Here is a 21,579-nt window from a genome sequence, read left to right on the forward strand (position 1 = left end):
AGGCCTTCAACATGGTAAGCATGTACTTTAGCCCTGAGCCACACACCCTCAGACCTGGTCCTCAGAATATTTTACAGATAACTATGTAAAAGCCTTTAGAACATTCTCCATGGACCGGTTAGCCAGCTTGCATTCACTGGTGAGGTCACAGCTCGGAGGTAATTACTCATAAGTTTCATGGGTTGCTTGGAAATTACCGCTGTAGAGACGGCTGAAAAAGCCCACTCTCTGAACTTAGAAGATCCTATGCAGAAGACACCACTAATATTTACCATAAAGGAGGAGAAAAAGCTAAATGGATTATATTAAGGCAAAGGGGTTAGACTGCAATCACTCAAGTGACTTCTGCTCTCATGTCATTGACTTTCCATGAGTGGCACTTTCAAATTTCTGTAGGTATGAACGTATCTGCTGTATAAGAGCATGTTTTCTCCACTGTGACATCCTGAGAATCAGTGGATTTACTTTCTTCTCAGGAAGAATTAAGGATTTTACTCCATAGCACTTAGGAGCCGCCATAGGTTTTGGTTCAGCTGCAGAAGGAAGTGAAGGTAGCTGAGAATCCGGGTCTCAGTTAAGAGTGAGAAAACAAGTGTTCCTTGTTTACCTTGGCAATGAGGGCTCTGAGCGTTGCAAAGCAGTGAGTCAGGTAGGTGATGCTCTGGTCACAGCTCAGAGAATTCACCAGGACCCTCAGGACACCTCCCAGCAGGCTGTCTTTACAGTCCAGAGCAGAGCTTGCCTGGGGCGGGTGGGGGAGGATAAAGAAGATCGTCACTGAACCCCAGCACTGTGCCAGTGAATAGAGGGCTGAGGGCAGGGGAGACTGCTCACCAGCCCCTGCTGAGCTGACTTTCCATTATTCTCCTCTGAAGGTCTTAGGGGTTTGGCAAACCACCATATATGTCATCCATTAACAATCACTTAAAAACATTCCATTAACAATCACTTAAAATAAAAACTTAAATTTTTACTTTTTTGTTTTTGTTTATTTACTTGAGAGACAGGGAAAGAGGCAGATAGAGGGAGAGAGAGAGGGAGAGGATGGGTGTGCCAGGGCTTCTAGCTGCTGCAAACAAACTCTAAATGCATCTGGCTTACTTGGGTACTGGGGAATTGAACTTGAGTCCTAAAGCTTCTCAGGCAAGCACCTTAACTGCTAAGCTATCTCTCCAGCCCCAAATGACCATCCTTTAGCAATATGAGTTCAAAGTAGATGTCATTTATCATAGTACTGTTTTTTACCTAATATAGTCATAACAACTTCCATAGCAACAGTCACTATTATCCAGTCAGGAGGAACCTAGTTACCATCCTGGTTTTAGTAGCTAAGCTAGAAGCCCACCATCCACCTTATAACCATTACAAGTATTTGGGCCAATTTAACCTTGAAGTAATTTCATAAACTGCCTGACTCTTCCCACAGTGAGTAGCAAGTCAAAGGAGAATGTCTGGTATCTCTGGAATCTGTATGGTGATTGCTGTTATAAATTGTAAACTTTGCAACTTCAGTTTTATAAAAGCATTTTGGAATCCTGTTGGGACTTTCTCCATTTTGAATAATGAATTCCCTTTTAAGTTCCAGTATACACACTCATGTGGAACAAGTCATCTCAGGTGTTTGTTGTCCTCACCTGGATAATGTTTTCCTGCATGTCCAGGATGATTAAATTTGCTTCTGTAGCCAGATTGCCACTGATCAAGGCTTCTTGATCTAACTCTGCCTTTGTTCTAAGAAACAAAAGAAGGTTAGATTAAAGCCATCTAACTTGGCCAGGTTCCAATGCAGGTAACCTATGCACTAAGTCATAAAGGCTTCTTTCCCACAGCCAACCTTGAAATGAAAACAAAGCAGCTAGTCTCAAAGTAACCAGGGGGTACAGTGTCTGGTTGGAAGATGGTCTTGTGGAAGTCCCCAAATCATCCCCAGCCCCACCATTATTAATAGTGATACTTGTAAAAAGAACAGAATGGGTAGAACAATTTTTGTTTGCTGCTAACAATTACGTGAGACCATCAGATCATTGCCTAAAGCCTCAGGGTTGCGTCTGTGGTTCATGCATGAGGACAATCTCTGATCTGAACTAGGGGAAACTGGGTATGACATGAACTTGGCAAACGGTGATGTGGCTGACTTAGAAAAGGGGAATGCTTCAGAACTGGGTCTGTCTGAGGAGATCCACTTCACTACCAAAGACCACCTTGGAGTTGCTCAGCCCAGTGTGGGACCTTCTGTCGTTTTCCAATGGGAAGCAAAGCTTGCATTCCTGTGACAGTTCAATGACCAGCCAGCTGGATGCTACTGGATATTAACAAGCAGGAAATGGGAGATTGCCAAATGCTACTTCTCTGTTAGCTTCCTTCCTTCCTTCCTTCCTTCCTTCCTTCCTTCCTTCCTTCCTTCCTTCCTTCCTTCCTTCCTTCCTTCTTCCCTCCCTTCCTTCCTTCCTTCCTTCCTTCCTTCCTTCCTTCCTTCCTTCCTTCCTTCCTTCCTTCCTTCCTTCCTTCCTTCTTCCCTTCCTTCCTTCCTTCCTTCCTTCCTTCCTTCCTTCCTTCCTTCCTTCCTTCCTCCCTCCCTCCCTCCCTCCCTCCCTCCCTCCCTCCCTCCCTTCTGCCTGTCTTTCTTTCTTTTTCTCTCTTTTTCTTTTAAGACAGGATCTCATCTAGCCCAGGCTGACCTGGAACTCACTCTGGAGTCCCAGGCTGGCCTCAAGCTCATGGTGATCCTCCTACCTCTGCCTCCTGAGTGCTGGGATTAAAGGCGTGTGCCACCACACCTGGCTGTTAGGTTTTGTTTTGAAGAACCAGTACATTTTATGTACTCGTCCATCCATTCTTGTAAAACCTACGTGAAGTCAGAAAGGGATAAAGTAATCTTTCCTTATCCCCAGCTTTGTTTCCAATGTCAGGGGCCCATGGTCAACTGGGGTGTGAAATATTAAATGGGAAATTCCAGAAATAAGTAATTCATTAGTTTTAAACTGTGTGTAGTTCTTAGGGGCATGATGGTATGTTCCAATCTGCCAGGCGAATCATTACTTTGCCCAGCATATATCCAAGTTGCATATGCTACCAATGTATTAGCCACTCATTATCCACCCGGGTTATTGGATTGGCTGTCACAGTGTTTGGTACCATATACGTTTGGGTATCTGCTAGGGTTCTTGGAATGCATCCCCTGTGGGTAAAGGGATAGAGTATTTTGCATCACTATCCAAATTTAGTTCCAAGGAAGGGGGGGTATAAAAAATTGACTTTTGGGCTGGGGAGATGGCTTAGTAGTTAGGGCACTTGTCTGTGAAGCCTAAAGACCCAGGTTCGAGTCCCCAGTACCCATGTAAGGCAGATGCACAAGGGGGCGCATGTGTCTGGAGTTCATTTGCAGTAGCTGGATGCCCTGGCATGCTCACTCTCTTTCTGTCTCTATCTCAAAATGGATAAATAAAATAAAAAAATTAAAAATAATATCTAAAAAAATTTGACTTTCCCAACATGCTCCAGTGGCAAAGATGCTACCACAGATGCTGGGGCATTATGCTGAAAGCTCAGAGTCTGGGGCCAGGGTTACGATGTGAGTGTTCTCTACTTCCCAGCACTGTGGTAGTTTACACACCACTGAGTTATCAGAAAGGTTTTTCTAACTGTTTTCATACTAAGATAGGTTCTCTGGTCCTAGCTGATCAACAGCACCCACCTCCTCCATTTCCCAAGTGAAGGTTTTTCCAAGGAAGATTTTAGTTCTTAACTAAAATCTAAAAGTGCTTTTACTATAATTGACTGATAGGCTTAAGTTTTAAAGTAGTGCTGTCTAATAGAAATGTAATAGGGACCAAGCGCATTAGTTTAGATTTTGTAGTAGCTACACTAAAAAAGTAAAAGGAGGACTGGAGAGATGGCTTAGCGGTTAAGCGCTTGCCTGTGAAGCCTAAGGACCCTGGTTCGAGGCTCGGTTCCCCAGGTCCCACGTTAGCCAGATGCACAAGGGGGCGCACACGTCTGGAGTTTGTTTGCAGAGGCTGGAAGCCCTGGCGCGCCCATTCTCTCTCTCTCCCTCTATCTGTCTTTCTCTCTGTATCTGTCGCTCTCAAATAAATAAATAAATAAAATTTAAAAAAAAGTAAAATGAAACAGATGATGTTAATTTTATATAACACACATATATGTATGCATACACACATAGTATGTACATACATATGTATGTATGTACGTATGTGTGAATGCATGCATGCATACCAGAGGATAACCACTGGTGTCATTTCTTAGGGTTAATCACTGGCCTGAAACTTGCCAAGTAGGCTAGATTGAGTGGTCAGTGATCTGCCTATCTCAGCTTCCCCTCCAGTGCGATTCTAATGCATCCCACATGCCCAGCTTTTTTTCTCCCTGTTTCTTCAGGGATGGAATTCAGGTTCTCATGCTTGCAAGCCAAGCACTTTACCAACTAAGCCATCTTTCAGCCTCTAATTTGAAATGTTTCAATTTGACTTGGACAACATTTTTTTTCATTGTTTGTTTTTTGAGATATGGTCTCGCTCTAGCCCAGGCTGACCTGGAATTCACTCTGTAGTCTCAGGCTGGCCTCGAACTCACAGCGATCCTCCTACCTCTGCCTCCTGAACGCTGGGATTAAAGGCATGTGCTACCACGTCTGGCTGATGAAGTGCTTCAATTTGAAATAGCCCCATCTCGAGCCTCATAGCCACAAGTGACAAGGGACTAGTACAATGGATAGTGAAGATGGAAACTGTCCTAACCTACGTTTTCCAGTTGAAATTGTAGTACGGTGCATATAACACAAACTCATCACCTTAGCCATTTGTGTGCATGTGCGTGTGTGCACACATGTTCACTTGTGCACGTGTGTGGCGCATACATGTGGGTGCCGTGTGGGTACTCATGGGGGAGTGGGAGGAGAACCTCAGGTGCTCTTCCTGTATCACTTATCCACATGTGTCTTTGAGACAGAGTGTCTCACTGAACCCAGAGCTGACTGACTAGTGAGTCCCAGAAATTTCCCTGTTTCTGCTCCCCCACACTACTGGGCTTCCAGGCATGTGTGGCCGTACCCAGTGGCTTGTACGGATGGTGGGGCATCAAACTCAGGGTGATGCAGGCTCCTCTCCAGCCCTCATGTGTGTGTAGCAAGCTAACCCACTGAAGCATCTCCCCAGCTCCACCCTGGCCATGCTTATTGGTATTATGGTTCAGGAATTAAGTACATCCATACTGCCGCGCACTTCTGCCACCATTTTCACTTTGCTAGTGGCGTTCAGAATTGTCACATAGGGAGTTTTACTAAGTCCTGGTTCCTAGGTCCCATCGCTGGAAACTTGGAATGACTGGCCTGGGTAACTTTAGACACTTTCCTATTGGGAAATTGGGAAGTTCCCGAGCTGTTCCTAGTCTAGGCAGAACATGACTACTATAGCGAAATAGCCAAAATAACCGAGAGCAACCTAAAATAACAAGGTAGTAGACATCATCAGAAACATTACAAAAACCTACCTGGTATGGTAGTACACCCCTTTGAACCCAGCATTTGGGAGGCAGAGGTAGGGGGATCACTGTGAGTTCAAGGCCACCCTGAGACTACACAGTGAAGTCCAGGTCAGCTTCAGCAAGACCCTACCTCAAAAGAAAAAACTTTCCCCCCCAAAATAGCTAAGTAGAGCAATTTCTTTTTTCTTTTTTCTGAGGCACAGGCGCTGAAGGACTGCAGTTATCGCTCAGTCTGGCACACAGCCCCCAGGGAGCTTGGGGCTGAAGTCTGTCCTGGGGAAGCCGGTGCCCTACAGAGAACAGTTAGGTTGTCACTGCCAGCAGGAGAGACGGTTTCCCAACACATCAATTTCCACAGCCCAGACAAAACATGTCGTATGAGGCTTTTTTTTTTCTTTTTTCTCTTACAGAGTAGATGACTTAACCACTGAAGCAGTTCTGTACTATGTGCATACGTATATTTTTGTGTTTGCTGTACACTGAACCAGCAACCTCAGACTGCTAGTGAGAAGAGTTAGTGAGGAGCAGAGAAACAGAGAAAGCAGGACAAGATGTCATGTAATATCGATTCCATATTTCCACTATGAAAGTGGGTGTAAAGATGTAGAGATTCTCAGAACTAAGCACCTCATAATCAGTTTAACATGTCTGAACAAGAATTAAATGCTCAGAGATGGAGAGATAGCTCAGCAGGCACTTGCTTGTAAACCCTGATGTTCCAGGTTCGATCCCCCAGTACCCATGTAAAGCCAGATGCACAAAGTGGCGCATGCGGCTGGAGTTCATTTACAGTGACGGTAGGTCCTGGTGTGCCCATACTCACTCTCTGTGTCGGCCTCTTTTTTCTCTGTCTAAATAAATAATATTTTTAAAAATATTTTTTGATCATTTTTTTTTATTTATTTGAGAGCGACACACAGAGAGAGACAGAAAGAGGCAGAGAGAGAGAGAGAATGGGCACGCCAGGGCCTCCAGCCACTGTAAACAAACTCCAGATGCCATGTGCCCCCTTGTGCATATGGCTTACCTCGGTCCTGGGGAATCGAGCCTCGAACCAGGGTCCTTAGGCTTCACAGGCAAGTGCTTAACTGCTAAGCCATTTCTCCAGCCCATAAATAAATAATATTTTAAATTAAAAAATAATTAAAGGCTTAAAGCAAGGAGACATTACAAAGAAGACCAAAGGTTTTGTTTTCCAAGTAACATCTTAGTTAAAAATGTGTTCCTTGCTGGGCATGGTGGTGCACTCCTTTAATCCCAGCACTCGGGAGGCAGAGGTAGGAGGATCACCATGAGTTTGAGGCCACCCTGAGACTACATAGTGAATTACCGGTCAGCTTGAACTAGAGGGAGACCCTTCCTTGAAAAAAAGTGTAACTCTACTCTTTGTGGGTGTGTATGTATGTATATGATGTGTACATGTATGTGCATGCATGCACATGCGCCACATAGCATGTATATGGGGGCCAGAGGACAACTGTTGCATGTTGGGCCTCACCTCCTACCTTGTTTGAGGCAAAGTCTTTCATTTTCATTGTTGTTCACTGTTTCATTTGCCAGGCTAGCTGATCCATGAGCTTCTAGAAAATTCTCCTGTCTTCACCTCTCTTTGTGCTAAAGGCTTGCCGGGATTACAGAAGCCTGTTAGCTTTTGGGTTTTACATGGGTTATGGGGACCCAAACTCAAATACTTAGGCTTTTGTGGGAAGAGCTTTATCCACTGAGACCTCTCCCCAGCCTGATGTTTTAAAATAATTTGACTAACAAAAGTCCCATGAGTGGAACAAAATGTATTTTTCTCATGGTACTAGTAAAAACATTAACTAATATTTATGTACAAAACAACATTGCTATTCAAGCCTCCCATCTCCCCTTTTGATGGAGACATATGTCCTATGTTTTGCCATGTGTGTGGGGCCTGGAATTAATTCAACACTGTGCTCTGTGAACCTCAGACTCATTAGACTATCTGTTGCCAAAAGGCAGCAAGGATATCAACTATCTGAATATATTTGGTTTTAGCTCTCATACATTTACATTGTGACATGTTTAGCTCTTTCTCTCTCACTGTTTCCATTCCTCTTCACATACACAAGTGGCATCTATTGTAATACAAGCAGTATTATTTTTTAATTTCTTTGTAATTTTTTTCTGAATATAATATATATCAAAACACAAATGCTTTGTAAGAAACACATCAAAGTATAACAAAGAAAACATCAATCATTTATATTCTCAATACCTAAAGAAAATTACTTTAATATTTTAGTAAAATTCTATCAGTTTATTTATTTATTTTTTTGGGGGGGTTTCGAGGTAGGGTCTCACTCTAGCTCAGGCTGACCTGGAATTCACTATGTACTTTCAGGGTGGTCTCAAACTCGTGGTGATCCTCCTACCTCTGCCTCCTGAGTGCTGGGATTAAAGGCGTGTACCACCACGCTGGGCTACTATCAGTTTATTTTACTGTTTATTTTCAAGGTAGGATCTCACTGTAGCTCAGGCTGACCTGGAACTCACAGTGATCCTCCTACCTGTGCCTTGTGAGTACTGCGATTAAAGGTATGTGCCACCATGCCTGGTTCTTTCTATCATCTTACAAATGCAGTTGCTATAATTAGAGATTTGAAATTATACTTTAAAAGCAAGTGTCCACCTTGCTTTTTTCACTTAACAATTATTTCACAAACATTTCCTCATGTCATTAAGATGATTTCAAAACATTATAACAGCCTGATATTTTGTCACATATTTCCCTATTCTTGAGCATTTTATACTTTCTCTAATTTTTTTAGACAACAAAGCTAAGGCTGATATAAACATCCCTCCACATATACATCTTTGCACCCATATTCAAATGCAAATATGGAACTGAAATTACACGGCCTCGGGCTCCTCATCCACATGCTCTATTTCTGTGTTCCTCTACAGTTCTTGTTATTGGCTATCTAAGGTTGCTAAAGACTAGTTTCCCTTAAGTGCTTATCAATGGATTCATTTTTCAGGGCCGGCACCCACAATTCGCCATGCTTTGAGCACCCTAGGTGGCTGGAGACTTGCTTATACACAGCGATGCTTCGTTTTTCTTACTCTTGGAAGGATGGAGTTGTCTCAGTTACACAAGCAGCCTGGGAAAGAGCAGTTGGGACGATAAATAAAAGTAACCCAGAGTTGTTGAGTGACTCACTTATCTAGCTTCTCATTAGCTTGCCGCCAATGTGTCTGCTCTTTCCTCCATCTCAGATTTTCATTTAGGCCTGGAAATCGGTCATTGCCTAGGAGTCAAGAAATGCACCACAGGAATTTGATTAGCATGAAACCCTCCAAGATAAGCAGAGGTTCCGTCCCAAGCTTCACCGAGAAGACTCAGCACTTCCCCCCATTGACGGGAGTCTGCAGGCTGCTGTGCGCACACAGAGCTGCCATGCCCGGTTCGGGGTGGCCTCTCCTTGATGGAGAGTCAGTGCCTCATTTTGGGGCATCTGGGACACGTTTCTCTTGGACAGAACTACAGTGAAGCTCTCACTGAATTGGATAGCAGGGTGTTGAGTGGGGGTGCCAACCACAGTGAGAACACTGAGCTCCCTCCAAAGCCTATGTCATCATGCCCTATTGAATAGGAGAAGCCCTCACTGTTTAACTGGGAACACAAGGAAGAAGACTGAGGGCACATGGCATGTCAGTTTTAAAGTGGGGAGCTCAGCTGGCCTGGCATTCTTGGTACAATGGGTCCCTTGGAGGATTCGAAACTGAGGCCAATTTGGGAAACTGGTTCCATGCCACTAGTGACCTGAATGATTTGAGGATTTGGGCCCAAACTCTTGACTATGTCATCTAGAGGGGCCTCAGCCTTGAGGGAGACACTGCTCTCTTCACCCATGAATCATTTTCTTGGATGTGACCTTTACTCACTACTAGGTTTTCATTAAACCTTGCCACGTGGGGACATGTTCAGGATTCTTGGATCTCAGAGCAGCAACTCCCCCTCAAAGATGCACATTCTACATGCTGTGCACAGAATCCCAGGACTTTCTTCTCAAGGGAATGATGTTGGGAGGACGTTCCTTCCCACCATGGGAGCAGAGCTGCCTGGCAGGGGTCGGGAGGGCTGGCCACAGACCTGGAGTGCGCCGGCGCATCATCTCCCCGCGGGCCCCCTCCCCGCGGAGCAGAGCCTCTTCCAGCCTGGCCTTGACGTCCCTCGACTTCTGCAGGACTTGGTTACTGACTTTGTCAGAAGTCTGTTTTCCCTGAAAAGTAGAGAAGTAGAAGGCACTCAGTTAGCTGAGATCTCTGATGGGGAGACTCAGCAACACTGCATGGCATCCCAGGCAGCTTTGATATGTTTTCACATGCCTGCACAGACATGTTTCTGAGGGCCCCTACGGCTGAAACTCTGCTTACAGGAATGGCTCCACTGAAGAAGGCCGGTGATCCTTGCCCTGAGGGGAGGGAAATACAAATAGACTATGGCTTTTAAAATATGTCTTATTTATTTATTTACTTATTTATTTGAGAGAGAGAGAGAGAGAGGGAGGGAGGGAGAGATTGGGCATGCCAGGGCCTCTACCCATTGAAAATGAACTCCAGATACATGTGCCACCTTGTGCTTATGTGGGTACTGGGGAATTGAACCTGGGTCCCCAGGCTTTGCAGGCAAACACCTTAACTGCTAAGCCATCTCTCCAGCCTTAGACTATGGTACTTTTTTTTTTTTAGTTTTTTGAGATAGGGTTTCACTCCAGTCCAGGCTGACCTGGAATTCACTATGTAGTCTCAGAGTGGCCTTGAACTCACAGTGATCCTCCTACTTCTGCCTCCAAAGTGCTGGGATTAATGGCATGCACCACCAGGTCTGGCTTAGTCTATGGCTTTTAGCAGAGAAACATGAAGAATTAATGATGCCTCCACTTGCCCAAATGGAAGGGTAACAAGACAAGATTGAATTTGGGAGATAAGGGCTGGCATAAAATTGTGGCACTGCACACTTACCTTGTACTCAAAACAGGAGACACAGATGAAAAGTAGGTCTAAAATCCTGTTCAGCTGCATGGAAGGCAGGTCAGCGATCCACTTCCTAATCAGGCTCTGATCGGCGTTTTTCATGATCCACAGGAAACAGATCATGAGGTTGCGGGTGGTGTCGGCGTTCAGCACATTGTACTGCTTGTAGGGCTAGAAGGAGGAAAAGGAGGATGTGGGGAGCAGAAAAGCAACAGGAAAACGGAAAGCTTAGGAGACGAGATTCTCCTACAACACAGAGCTCACTTCTTCCTTGGTTGGGCACCTGTTCTCAGTAGCCAGGCCTTTCCTCGGCAGCCGAAGCTCAGTGCCCTGGGCTGGGCTGTTCAGCAAAGAGGCTCACCTGGGACAGCAGTTGAGCCAGGCTGCGTCCCACCCATAGCACGCAACACCCTGCGCTTGGGAGCAATGCAGTCTGTTGGCTTGCCCTGGACCTCAACTGTGTGTCACTGTTCACGATGCAAAGGGCCTTTCTTGCTGCTGAGACCTCCAACCATTTCTCCCTCGGGCTGCTCAGTGAAGAGCCAGACTTGATGCGAACTAGCCTGAGTAATCTAATTGATCACAATTCAGCTTCTTTACATCGTCCAAAGCATCATATAAGGATCATGAACTGCTCAGCAAACAAGGCAAATCCACACATTAGTGGAGTCTTCGGCAAAGGGACTTTGACCATAATTTATGCTGGTCCGAGCGTGGGTGTGGGAGCCCAGGGTGTTTGCTATATCTAACCCTCCGGACGTGTGTTCACTGTAGAGCGCTGAGCTTACTAGCTGCAGTCAACTCCAGCAGCGCTCTGCGGCTGTGCCCTGGCATTGTGGGGTGTCACTGAGGTCTGGTGGAACGTGGTGGAGAAAAGCCTGCAATGAGGTCTTTGGGAGTTATGCAAAGGCAATGTTGGTCTTGGATAGAAATACCAGAGATGATGAGGTTACTTCATCAGGAGTTATTCTGAGTATGTTGACAAAAAGAAATGAAATCTTTAGCTATCACTTCGCAAGGAGCACATTATAACGGGTGACCTTTGGCCTCTGAGCTCATTTCTTACAGACAAGATAAAAGGCTCACCACTGCCTTAAGCAGGTAATTTTGGTAGAATGCATATTAGAGTAGCAGAGGCTGTGATAAAATACAGTCTACCAAACTGTAAGAACAGGGACGTCAAATCTCAAGCATCTTATCTCTTTTAGTTCCCTGATTTCCCAACCTCCAGCTCTCCTGGGCATGAGTGTGTGCGTGTGTGTGTATGTGTGTGGGGGGGTGGGGTGGTGGTGGTGACTGCTAAGTGCTGGAGGGGAGAGAAGAGAGTCTTGCAGCCCGGAAGACATGGGTCAAGCCTCTGCCTTTTCAGAACAGAACCAGAACCAAACTTCCTTATAGATAAAGATCCCTTCTTGTTTTGTTTTTGGTTTTGGAGGTAGGATTTCTGCTATAACCCAGGCTGACCTGGAATTTACTATGTAGTCTCAGGGTGGCCTTGAACTGACAGTGACCCTCCTATTTCTGCCACCCATGTGCTGGGATTAAAGGTGTGTACCACCACACGGATATAGATCTTACACCGAAATGCAAAATTACATTGATTGCCTAGCAATATGAAAGGCCTTGGATTCATCCCCAGGGTCACAAAATATCAAAACAAAACAATGAATGTGCTAGAGGATAAGTTGTTGTGATAAGGGATAGTCAGAGCCCATTAATAGAGATGACTCCTACCTCAAGTATGACACAGGACTCATGACTCAAAAACCTGTCTCTGTAAAACCTCAGAGTCCCCCTGCCAAAGGACAAGTCAAATAAATCCCCCTAGGCTCCCTGGGGACCTAGGAAAGCTGAAGTCTTGATTCAGAAGCACTTACTTTGAGCTTCCGGCTCTTTCCATCTTTTCTTGGAGGCAAACACAGCATGGCAATGAACACATGGAGTTAGCCCAGCCTAAACCTCAACACAAGGAGGCCTTGATCGTTTATAATGATCGCAATCTCAGAGGTCCCAAGTTCACCTCTTTGATCATTTCCTGAGCCAGAGCTTGGCACACTGGGCCTGGCAGAAGGTGACCTATACATCTCTTGCTGTTGCCAGAACCCTGTCTGATTTGCGAGTCCCTCATCTGCCAGCCTCACTGATTCCTCCAGCACAGTAATATGGCAGAAAATATCCTCAATGGCTGGAAGTTGAATTTCCACCAATAAGATATAAACCAGAGAAATAAGCATGAACCTACCAAGGAAGATAGCATTGTTCCACTTGTCTTCAAATTAAAATGATTCCCTGCTATGGCCATGGCCACATTCTGGTTAAGGGAACTGGCCCCATCTTGGTCTTCAAAGGAGCCACTGGTGCGACTCTTCCCATTGCGAGCATCTGAGGCTGCAATTAAACACTGTGGGTGACTTCAAGACAATGGCAGCATCTCCCTAGTTCCCAACCCTACAACCAGTAAGCAACTGCTGCTTCATCACTAAAGTTAATACAGTAATTGAAAACCTTATGCTTAGCATTAGTTATCCAGTACTATCTAAAGGAAAAAGCAGAGACACTAAAAACAGAGACCAAATGTTGAGTACAAGAGTAGGCGACAGGGCTGGGGAGATGACTTGGTGGCTAAGGCGTCTTCTTGGAAAGCCTAAGGACCTGGATTCAATTCCCCAGTGCTCATGTACAGCCAGATGCACAAGATGGTGCATGCATCTGAAGTTCATTTGCAGTGGCTAGAGGCCTTGGTGCACCAATTCTTTCTCTCATAAATAAATAAATAATTTTTTAAAACAAAGAACAGGCTACAAATTCATTTTTCTGATGGTGTAGTGGTTTGAATATGTAATGTGATCAAACTTCATACTTAATCCCCAGCCAGTGGAGCCTATGGGAGATAGTCTCTTTCAGGAGGGGGCAGGCCTTGGAATTTTATAGCCCAGCCCCTCTTGTCAATGTTATCTGGCTCTCTTTCCTTCCTCCCTGCTGATATGAAGGTACAATGCTCAGCTGTTTGCTCCTGCCATGATGGAACGTCCCCTCAAACCTGTAGGTCAGAAGTCAACCCTTTCCTTGCATAAGCTGCTTTGGTTGGGTTTTTTTTTTTTTTCCCCCAGCAATGAGAAGGTAACTGCTACAGACCATGAAAATAAAAGCTTTCAAAATTAAAAAAACCAACTTTCTGTGATATAATACTTTTGCTTCCTTATTTATTTTAAATAATGATCTAATAAAATGCAACCTACAGTTATGGAATTAAGCAAGTACTTCCAGATTAATATATTCTATCTTAAATTCTGCAATAAGTTATTAAATTTCAAATGCATGAAGTGAGGGCTAATTGTGCTGACATAATATAGATACATCTATGTTTACATTTAGGAATGAATGCAAGCCAAAAAAAATCAATGGCTTAAAAGGCTGGTTTTTAAAAATGCTACTAATCACACACATGGAAACTGTTCAAGTGGTTCTTGGAAAAGTGTTCTAAAAACTCTTGGCACTTATTGGGTCACTGAAAACTCATTTTTAGTTAGACTTGTCAATACTACTGCATTTTGAACCTTCAATTTTTCAAGAAAATCTAAGTGTAGACAGCATTTCATCTGCTAAAGTTCTGAAAACAGACTCAACTTTTAGAAATAATGACTCTCTTTTGTGGTGTAAGGCAATTGGGTTTTTAAACAAATAGTGAAATAAATGGTACATGGAAATTACATGAGACTTGATGACATCACCAAGACTAACCTGGGATACACTTTTATTTCTCCTTAATGTTCAGAAAGGCATGGTTATAAGAAAAAGAAAACAGATATAAGCATTTGCTAAGCATTTTTTTTTAGCTGGGTGTGGTGGTACATGCCTTTAATCTCAGCACTTGGGAGGCAGAGGTAGGATTGCTGTGAGTTTGAGGTCACCCTGATTCTCCATAGTGAGTTCCAGGTCAGCCTGGGCTAGAGTAAGACCCTACTTCAAAAAAGAAAAACAACAAAAAAATTTAATAGATGTTCTCCAGCTTCCTCTTTTATCTTAACTGTAAGAAGGATCATAGTTCATGATGCTGAAGTTTGAATTCAGTTGTATGTTTCATTTGAAAGACCATATTCTTAAGAGTGTGTCATTCTAGAGATTCTGTATGTAATAGTGGAATACTTTTTACTCTTTTTCTTCTTGTCATCATGACAAAATTCCTTTATATCATGCTTATAAAGTTCACTGCAAAACCAAAAAAAGGGATCAGAGACAAGTGTTGAAAAGCTATGATTCCAAGACACAGATCTGGAAAATTTTAATCGACAGAAATTTTGTACAGTATATGTGAATGTGACTTCCTAGTTGGGAACAACTAAGCAACAGCACTTCAAAAACAAAACATTCTAGAAATCTTCTGGCAAAGAGTCTCTGAATGGGCTGCGAGCCTCAAGCTCTCCTGTGCACACCTTGCATTGGGAAATCATCAGTTTTCAGGTGCCCTCGGCCGGGCATTCCCAGCACAAGTGGATCACCTCTGTGGGCAGATTGCTCCTGCCAGCATGCCGAGCTTGTTTCTGTACTTTCCTTACTTTTGTGGCCAGACAGAATGCCACAGACCTCAGCCTCTGTCTCAATCTTTCTATTTATAGCTTTCCTTTTGGCAGTTTGCAGACTTTTTTTTTTTTCAAGGAAGGTAGGGTCTTACTCTAGCCTAGGCTTGCTTGGAACTCACGCTTTAGTCCCAGGCTGGCTTTGAACTCACAGTGATCCTCCTACCTATTTATCTTGAGTGCTGGGATTAAAGGTGTGCACCACCATGTCTGGCCTGAGACTGGTTTTTTTTAAATAAAAATATTTTTTTTCCATAGGAATGCGTGTTTTTCACTTTATGATATGTGTGACATGAAGGCTATTGGTGATAGGTCTGTTTTTTTATGAACTAAAAAGTTGTTATTGTCATGATTTTGGAAATAGTTTAGTCACACATGACACTTTGTATGTGGAGGAAGTCGGGAAGCCGTGATGGTTCCGAGACTCCAAGGATGACTACCCAAGGATGGCTGGGCTCAGGCCCGCATTCCCCAGACTCTGGCCCTTCAGCAGAACAGTATGGAGATTTCTATGACCTACAGAAAGCAGGACCACTCTGAAAGGATCAGAACAGTGTGCGTTCCCACTTGCAGTCTCCAGTCCACACTGTAATGTGCACACACTCCGGAAGTCATAGATGATTTCAATTGATTCTTTCCCTTACAGTTAATCAAGAGATAGTGGCCTCATTATTATTATTTTTTTTATAATTTTTTGTTTGAGAGCAACAGACAGAGAAAGAGAAAGAGAGAGAGAGAGAGAGAGGGAAAGAGAGAGGGAGAGAGAATGGGCGCGCCAGGGCTTCCAGCCACTGCAAACGAACTCCAGACGCATGCGCCCCCTTATGCATCTGGCTAACGTAGGTCCTGGGGAATTGAGCCTCGAACCAGGGTCCTGAGGCTTCACAGGCAAGCACTTAACTGCTAAGCCATCTCTCTAGCCCTATTGTTTTTTTTTTTTTAAGTTATTTGTGTATTTACTTATTTGAGAGTGAGAATAAGGCAGATAGAGAGACAGAAAGAATGGGCACGCCAGAGTGTCTAGCCACTGCAAACAAACTCAAGTAGCATGCACCACCTTGAGCATCTGGCTTACATGGGTACTGAGGAATTGAACCTGGGTCCTTAGGCTTTACAGGCAAGTACCTTAACTGCTAACCCATCTCTCTAGCCGCAGAATTGGTCTCTTACTGCCAAAGGCAAATTTTTTTCTGCTGTGGTATAATTTCCTAATATTAAAAGACACCATAAATTTGTATGGTTTGGGAGGACAGAGGAGATGGAGCAAAAATAAAATTGCTTAGTTTGACCTCAGACTACTTATTTGTTCATAAAAGAAAAATTAAAACGTCTTTATTTCAAGGCATTACTTTTATATTTCAGCCGGGTATGGTGGCATACACCTTTAATTCTAGCACTCAGGAGGCAGAAGTAGGGTGGTTGTTGTGAGTTCAAAGCCAGCTTGGAACTACATAGCGAATTCCAATTCCAGGTCAGCCTGGGCTACAGTGAGACCCTTCCTCAAAAAAACAAACAAAAAAGGCAATAGCTTTTTTTTTGTTTTTTTTTTTTTGCATTACTATTATATTTCATCCTTTTAGTGCATGTTTATAAAGTTCATCAAGGTAGCAGATCAGTGAATGAATGAACAAATAATTTATGAACAAAGAACCACACATACAGAGGTACCTTAAAAACCTCCGGACTGAGACCAAGACCCTACCTCAATAAACCAAAAAAAAAAAAAAAAAAAACACCTCCTGACTCCTCACCCATGATCCTATGGGCCCCTAATGAATCTCACTGGGTTAATAAAGAGAGAGAGAGAGAGAGAGAGAGAGAGAGAGGGAAGGCATGAACATAGGAGGGAGTTGAAAAGAGGGACAGGATGTTAGCAGGACGGGATAAGAGAGAGTAACAGGAGGGCAGTATGATCAAAATACATGATATGTATTCTGTATGAAAATGTTATAAAGAGGCCCATTATGCATAATGAATATCTGCTAACTTAAAGCATTGGGAAGATAACTAGGGCTGCATTAAAAAGGTTTGGCAGCCGCTGCTGTGCAGCAGCGTTCCCATCTGCCCGTCAGCGCCAGCGTGAGCCAGGAACTTCATTCTGCGCACGGAGGGGGTGCACCTGGCAGGGCCCTCGTCACCCACAGAGGGGAGCAGAGGGGATCCTTACCTGTGAAGTCATAAAGCTGCGGCAGCGCATCCAGAATGATGCCGACCAACGGCAGATAAAGGGTGGCAATTCTGACTTTCACCTCTGGCTTGACACAGCGCGGGTCCAGGTCGTGGGAGCTCAGCAGGCTCTGGATGGCACTGACAGCCTTCCTCTGCACTCTGCTGATGCTGTTGGCATAACAGGGGTGAAGGTGTGGTCAAGGGAGGTTGGGCAGCAAGCTCTTCAGCACCTTTGTCAAAATCAACTATATAAAGGTTAGGGTTTATTTTTGTATTCTTACTTTCTTTTTAATGACCTATGTATATGTTTATGGTTTAGATGATGGAATTTTGAGTAACTTCACTTTGTAGTAAGTTCTGAAGTCAGGAAGTGTGTGCCTTCCAATTTTATTTTGTTTTCAAATTGCTTTGGCTTACTTGAATTTTCACACAAGTTTTAGGATCAGTATTTTAATTTCTGCAATGAAATCAGTGGCATTTTCAGAGGAAGGTCATCAAATCTATAAATCGACTTGGGAAGTATTGTCATCTGTGATGGTTAATATCTGACTCTCAATTTGATAGATTTATTTATTTATTTTGGTTTTTCGAGGTACGGTTTCACTCTAGCTCAGGCTGACCTTGAATTCACTCTAGTTTCAGGGTGGCCTCGAACTCATGGCAATTCTCCTACCTCTGCCTCCTGAGTGTTAGGATTAAAGGTGTGTGCCACCATGCCTGGCCAATATGATAGATTTAGAATCACCATGGAAACAAATCTCTGTTCATGTTTGTGAGAGGTTTTCCAAGTAGGGTAGTTGAGGTGGGAACACTCACCCTAACTGTGGGTGGCACCGTGCTGTGGTTTGGGTTCCTGGACTGCATAAAGAGGAGAAAGCTAGCTGGGTAGGTACCACTCACTGCTCTGTACTTCCTCCCTGCTCTTCTGATGATGTAATGCCTGCTTCAGGCCCTTCCCTGCTTTCCCACCATGACGGCCTTCCCCTCATAGCTGAAATAGAGCCTTCCTCCCTTAAACTGATTTTTGTCAGCTATTTTGTTCCAGCTATAAGAAAGTAACCAATACATCACCCTAACAATATTGTTTTCTGGTGCATGAACATGTAATACATCTCCATTTATTTAGACCTTTATTTCTGCCTCCATTGTTCTGTCCTTTTCAGTGCATAAGCCTTATAATTAAGTATTTTGACAAATTTACTCCTTTATTCTTTTTTGTGCTGCTTAAGTTTTTATTTACTTAATTGCATGCACCTGCATGTGTGTATAGGCATGCCAGGCTCTCTTGTCACTGAAGTGAATGCCTGCCTGGATTTACGTGAAGGGGTGGGGAATTGAACCCAGGCTGGCAGGCTTTGCTAGCAATTGCCTCCAACTGCTGAGCCAGCTCCCCAGCCCCTATTGTACTACTTTTATTATTATTATTATTATTATTATTGGAGGTAGAGTCTCACTCTAGCCCAGGCCTGGAACTCACAGAAATCCTTCTACTTCTGCCTCCCACGTGCTGGGATCAAAAGTATATGCTACCACACCCAGCTTGTTTATTTATTTATTTATTTTAATTCAATCTTTACTTGTTAGAGGTCTGTCAGATTTTCTTTCTTCTTGGGGTCAGTTTTATCTTTTTAGGACTCTGTCCACTGGTGTACAGTTTTTCCTAGTATCCATTTAAGATGGCTGATTTCTGCAAGAAAGACCACCAGTGTGGCCCCTTCTTCATCCTGCATTCTAGTCATTTGTGCTTTCTTGCTTTTTTTCTTGGTCAGCCTCCCTACAGGTCTGACAATGTTGTTATCTTTTCAAAGAACAAGCTTCTGGCTTCACTGACCTTGACTGGTTTTTTTTTTTTTGTTTGTTTGTTTTTTAATCTCTATTTCCTTATTACATTTGCTACCACTGGTTTGCTTTGTTCTTTCCCTGGCTCACTGTATATTCTTTTGACAGTTGTGAAAGATACATAAAATAAATTAAAATTAAGGGCTTGAGAGATGACTCAGTGGTTAAGGCACTTGCCTGCAGAGCTTAATGACCTGGATTTGATTCCCCAGAACCCACGTAAAGCCAGATGCACAAAGTGGCACATGCATCTGGAGTTCCTTTGCAGTGGTTGGAGGTTCTGGAGTGCCCGTTCTCTCTATTTCTGTCTGTCTATGTCTCTCTACTTGCAAATAAATGACAAAAAAAGTTTTTTAATGAAACATCAGAATCCAAGGGTCCGTGGGAAACAGCAACTAAATTTTCTTTTCTTTCTCTCTCTCTCTCTCTTTAATCCTGATTGCTAAGATTAAAGGTGTGTACCGCCACACCTGGCGCAACTACATTTTCAAGTGGTTCTGACCCTTGCACTATGGCTCAAAGCAGGTAACTGCCAATTGTACTTCTAAGATGGCTTTGCCCTGACTGTGCCTGGGCTTGGGCTCCTGGCAGGGGGTTATGTTTGGAGTGGCCATTGTCATTTTCCAGCATGATACAAAGGTGCTAGGCAATTTCCAAGTGGTTAAAAAGCACTGTAGCTATACTGATGCATGGACACTTGTGGAGACACCACACATGAGGATGCCCGGAGACCGCTGGAAGCTGGTGCCTGGCACTGCCGCCGTGGTTACTTGCAAGGGGCTCCAGAGACATATCCCACATGCCCCTATGCCCCTGGAGTGAGGAAGGGCAGGTGCTGGTAGGTCTATTAATTGTTGTGGCTGCAAAAGGGCATGCTGATCAATAGGGTGTTTTGTCAAAGGACATTTTTCCTAAGGTTTTAGCACACATGCTAAAGTCCTGACAGTATTTCTAAAGACTTTCCAGACAAGGAACTGACAACTCAGCAGTCAGGGATCACCGTGTTGTCAACACAGCGCTATTGTTAATTAGTTACTTTCCGGGGGTGTGTTTGAAGAATGTGTCTACCTGATTAAACATAATTGCATGATCCCCGAACATACTTCCCTATTGCTAGTAATACCCCAGCAATGATTTTACAAGGAATCAAAACCAGATGTCAGTGTTGTTCCTAACTGGAAGGAAAATGGGAAATAACAAGTACTGTGAATGTAAATACAAAATGTTACTTTCAACAATTACTTAAAACCATACTATTAAAGGACAATTAAGACAATGGGTGTGTTTGTATAGTTAAGTAATTTCTTCTGCTGACCAGACTTTCTTCTCTGTACCTTAGCAGCATAACATCAGGGTACTTTTTGTTGCTGAGTAAATATGTGTTATTATAGGGTAGGAAAGTCTATAGGGAAAACTGGAAGGAATTTAGATACAGTGGAGAGGAGATAGAGTTGAAGCTAACGTTAAGGCTAGACACTGCCACGCCCCACTGAGTGCTCAGATAGAGATGAGGTGAAAGGCAGGCATGGGACGTGTGGCTTCTTTGCCTGGAAAAACCTGGCAAAAGCACAAGAAGCTTAACATGGACACAGGGACAGTGTCTTCTCATCACGTCCCTTCCTTCCTCAGTGCTGAGCCAGTGGCACGTTGCTGTCACCTGTCTGTGTTCTCACTTTGTCACAGATGGCCCTGTGAGGTTGTGGCTCAGTGAAAGAGATGTGCTTGGCATGTGTGAGGCCCTGGGCTCAACACTACCAACCCAACGCAGGGACTTCCTCCCCAGAAAATTCACTTACCAAAGAATTCTTGGTAAATTCTGCTTAAGTAAGAAACACACAAGTCATGTGGGGGCTGGGAGTGTGGCTCAGTGGTTTTATCTAGCACGCACAAGGCCGGGGCTTGGATGCCCAGGGCTGCAAAACAAGCCACTGATGACTCTCCTATTCCCCTGCCCCGCCCTTCTTTACTTCCGTGGGCGTCATTTTCTCAAGGCTGAGTTCTTCTACCCCTTGGGCCTGCTGAACACAGAAGTGGTTCGCTACTCCAAGGAGCTGAACTGCAAACTTCGTTCGAGCACTCTTTTGTTTGTTTGTTTGCGACTCCATCCGAAGGGTCAGCTACGTACGTACCCATCGCCTTCGGCGTCCAGGGCCACGGCCAGCTCGGTGAAGAGGAGGCCCGTGAGAAAGTGCTGCTGCCGGTACTCCGGGGTCAGGTCGAACATGCTGGCGATCTTCTGGTCCTGAAAGCTAGAGCAGGAGCTGGAGTTCTACAGAAGTACAAGGGCAGTGTCGTGAGTGCCAAGAGCTGGGCCAGAAACAGCCTGGGGCATTGCTGGAGCACTGGCTCTGGGCAGACTTGTAAGGATGAGCCAGCCTGAACCTGTGTCCCACGTGGCAAGTGAGGAAACGGAGATACTCGGCATCTGTTGCAAACTTGGGCTGAGGTATAGCGCACTGGTAGAGTGTTCTCCTAACATACATAAAGCTTG

General features: G+C 44.1%; 1 protein-coding gene across 3 annotated transcripts in view; it reads right to left on the reverse strand.

Moving 5' to 3' along the window:
* The window catches only part of Dock8 (dedicator of cytokinesis 8), a 254,630-nt gene that overhangs the window by 38,582 nt on the left and 194,469 nt on the right, over positions 1-21,579 (reverse strand). For all 3 annotated transcript variants that reach the window (XM_045144534.1, XM_045144663.1, XM_045144586.1), the window contains 8 exons: positions 21,218-21,357; positions 17,248-17,417; positions 12,746-12,891; positions 10,492-10,674; positions 9,620-9,749; positions 8,687-8,774; positions 1,635-1,731; positions 608-742 (listed from right to left, as the gene is read on the reverse strand). In XM_045144534.1, coding sequence (XP_045000469.1) covers positions 608-742; positions 1,635-1,731; positions 8,687-8,774; positions 9,620-9,749; positions 10,492-10,674; positions 12,746-12,891; positions 17,248-17,417; positions 21,218-21,357 — 1,089 coding nt within the window. The remainder of the gene's footprint in view (positions 1-607; positions 743-1,634; positions 1,732-8,686; positions 8,775-9,619; positions 9,750-10,491; positions 10,675-12,745; positions 12,892-17,247; positions 17,418-21,217; positions 21,358-21,579) is intronic.

Source organism: Jaculus jaculus, chromosome 1 (assembly GCF_020740685.1).
Source record: "Jaculus jaculus isolate mJacJac1 chromosome 1, mJacJac1.mat.Y.cur, whole genome shotgun sequence".
Taxonomy (NCBI): domain Eukaryota; kingdom Metazoa; phylum Chordata; class Mammalia; order Rodentia; family Dipodidae; genus Jaculus; species Jaculus jaculus.